Source organism: Mesitornis unicolor, unplaced genomic scaffold (assembly GCF_000695765.1).
Source record: "Mesitornis unicolor isolate BGI_N332 unplaced genomic scaffold, ASM69576v1 scaffold43835, whole genome shotgun sequence".
Lineage (NCBI taxonomy): Eukaryota > Metazoa > Chordata > Aves > Mesitornithiformes > Mesitornithidae > Mesitornis > Mesitornis unicolor.
The window spans coordinates 2,879-6,205 of record NW_010188321.1 but is presented as its reverse complement, the minus strand read 5'-3'; the positions used below and the strand labels follow the sequence as shown (position 1 = coordinate 6,205).

The window sequence follows — 3,327 nt, the reverse complement described above, 5'->3', positions numbered from 1 at the left end:
CAGCCGAGCGATTCTGTGATTCTGTGATCAGTAAAAAGTAACACTATATAGCACTGAAGGTTGGTTGCAAAGACTACAAAACATACAATAAAGACTTGAGCGAAGTTGTGTATGTGCATTTGTCTGTGTGTATAAGTATGTATATGTACAATAGATCTCTTAAACACAGCAGTACTTCTTCAGCTCATCCCAAAGAGATTTTGTAGCTCAACCACAAGGCCTGGGCATGTTATGGGAAGGAGTAAATGGGCCTTGCCTGCGTTCTGCTGGCCACTAACTACATAGGTCTTGTTATCAGTGGGTTGGGAAAGGCTGGAAGACAAAAGTCAAGCTGCTTCTTGCATCAATTGCCACTTGGATGTGAGAGGGACGTGTATATCTCATACAAGAGCTGTCTGTGAGTCAGATGATAAGGAAGGAAGAAATAATATAGGCAATAAAGCTAGGAAATAGAGGAAGAGAACAGCATTTAATCTGCAATGTATGTATGAGAGAAAAGGCAAAAATCTAGTTCGACCTTATTTTGTTGAAGAGATAAAACTCTTTAAGCATATATATTGTTATGATAATGAATAAAACAGACCTTTTATCAACTTGAAGGGAGCCCAAGACATCTATGAATGGACCAAGCTTGAATAACATGAAAGGTCTTTGTAACTTTGTATTAACAAGTTGTTCTTATCCTTCAGTACTTCATAGAGCATTAATGACAAATACTTTTTTTTAAGGTCAGCTTCTTTGAAATCTAGAACTGTGTGTATACTGTACACCTGCAAGCAGCTCTGAGATTTGCATGCCTCTCTTCCCCACAGGAATAGACTACAAGACTACAACCATTCTTCTGGATGGCCGACGGATCAAGCTACAGCTCTGGTAAGTGTGTGCTCCACCTTTCCTCACAATTTATATTTCAAAGACACAAAAATGCAGCTTTTTAGGGCAGGAATTCTCCTTTGTGCTTCAGAAATATTTAGCCAGCTGAGGAAGAATGAGCCAGGCAGCCAGGCCTTTGAGTAAGTCACACTTTCTCTTTGCCTCTATTCTGTAGCTATATCATACAAAATGGGGGACCCTACAGTTTCTCTACATGATTGATGTGTAATAAATGCTGAGCTAAATGCAAAGTCTAGTGGCACACGTACACTGGAGTAATGGCCTTTGTTTTTGAAGGGCAATCACAAGAGTAAAGTTTGAAGTTCTTGTCCTCTTACCCTGAGAAATCTCAGAAATGTAGAGGAAAGGGCAGAACGCCAGTGGGGACACCTTGTCTTACGCTGCTTTATGCCTTATGCAGCTCTTGTGCATTAGTTACTGCTGCTGCCTGCCTAATGGAAGAAGAGCTGGTACTGAGCAGTACAGATGAGTTCATCTAGCTGAACTCTTAACTTAGGAGGCCACCTGCTTCCTTTAAAAATATCTATAATTTATTTTGTTCAGGGATACATCGGGGCAAGGGAGATTCTGCACCATATTCCGATCCTACTCAAGAGGTGCTCAGGTAAGCAAAGTACAACTTTCTTAGTGATGTGTAATGGTTATTGGATGAATGAAAGCAGAGTTAGCAACCATTGTGATGGTGTCTACAGCTCACTCATAGATTGCAGGCAGATTCAGTGGTAGTCTGAAGAAAACATGAAACATGAGAAATGTGACTCTATGAAATAATAAGGGCAGGATTTTCTTTTGGGGAGGGGAAGTCCGTGAGATTGAAGTAAGGTGATAAGATATTCTTATGCCTTCTTGTTGGTTACCTCAGTAACTTACACACGCTATCTTACTTTGATCACATGAAAGCTATGCTAACGCTGCTTTTTAAAACTGTGCCAAGTAAGAGAAATTGGTAACATAAAACTGTCAAGAGTAATGCATAGTCTAAAATGTGATAAAATGTAATGACTTGTAAGGAAATTACTTTAAAAAAAACAAGACACACTAGAAGTCACTATAGCTTCAGACTTTGAAGTTTTGCTATAATTCATGACATGTTTTGGTTCTGTGGAGTTGCATCTGTTATGTTCCAGAATTGCACAGAGCATTGAATCTTCAAGCTACTGAATGTGACTAAAAAAATGTATTTGCTATGACTTGTGATGTGTTTATCATCAACCAAACTTCTCCATTATACAAGAATATTTACCGATGCATTAGACCCAGAAGGGTCAGAGTTTCTGCCCCTTAGCCGATCCGTAATCTACACAGAGTGATGGGGCTTGGTTTCACAGGACGCTGAGGTTCTGCTCCACTGAGACATTACTCAGCATCTTACAAGATTATTTCAGAATTGGAGAATTTGCAGGTAGTGTTCTCTGTGTTATGCCTCTGTTAAACTTGCCATTTTTATTTTTTTTTAACCAGGGAGTAATACTGGTGTATGATATTACAAATCGTTGGTCATTTGATGGAATCGATCGATGGATAAAAGAAATAAATGAGGTAAGGTACAGTGCCCGAGTGTCGCTGGTCTGTAGCAGATGACTAAGACTGACTGCTTATAATTTCTACTGTTTTTACTGGCATTTGCAGGCACTGCTTACTACAGAGTTATCCAAGATGCCAAGTTTACAATTTTCTTTCTATGTTTATGATTCTAGAAAGTTGGAAATGTATCAGCTAAAGTGTCTGGTTTCTTTAAAGGTGTTGATGGGAAGCATATGGAGGGCAAAGATTTCATATCGTAGTCCCACTCTTGCTATGGATTTGCCACATCATCTGTGCAAGCCTGTCTTCTCCAAGGAAGCGATGTTTTTAGATCAGAGAATCATAGAATAATTTAAGCAGGAGGGACCTCTAGAGATCATCTGGTCCAACCTAACACTTAGTCTTTAAATCTTGAAAGAGCTTTTATTTGCTTTAATTGAGAGAAGGGGGAAATGGAAGCCAAACTATTTCTTTTTTTTTATTGCTTCTCTTTGCTCAGCATGCTCCTGGTGTACCAAAAATCCTGGTTGGAAATCGCCTTCATTTAGCCTTCAAGCGCCAAGTGTCTACTGAACAAGCACAAGCCTATGCTGAGAGGCTGGGCATGACTTTTTTTGAAGTCAGCCCACTTTGTAATTTCAATATTACAGAGTCCTTTACTGAGCTAGCAAGAATAGTATTGATGAGACATGGAATGGACAGACTCTGGAGGCCAAATAAGGGTAAGCGATGCACACTGAAAGTGTGTAAATTTAGTCCTAGCTAAGGCTTATGATTCTTTAATATAAAATAATTTTCAGAAACATTAGCTCTGAGAAGATAAAAATAAAAATCCAGGAATCCTGTACAACTTGCTTTTTAAACAGAAAATGTATATCGGCAGGAATAACCTGTTTCTGCTTTTGTAGG

The 3,327-nt window shown here is 39.1% G+C and overlaps 1 protein-coding gene across 1 annotated transcript in view; it reads left to right on the top strand.

The window, feature by feature from the left end:
* The first annotated feature begins 793 nt into the window (after nt 1-793).
* LOC104541613 (ras-related protein Rab-40B) overlaps nt 794-3,327 on the top strand; it is a 3,930-nt gene continuing 1,396 nt past the window's right edge. The window contains exons 1-4 of the mRNA XM_010185719.1: nt 794-873; nt 1,438-1,498; nt 2,356-2,433; nt 2,918-3,140. Coding sequence (XP_010184021.1) covers nt 794-873; nt 1,438-1,498; nt 2,356-2,433; nt 2,918-3,140 — 442 coding nt within the window. The remainder of the gene's footprint in view (nt 874-1,437; nt 1,499-2,355; nt 2,434-2,917; nt 3,141-3,327) is intronic.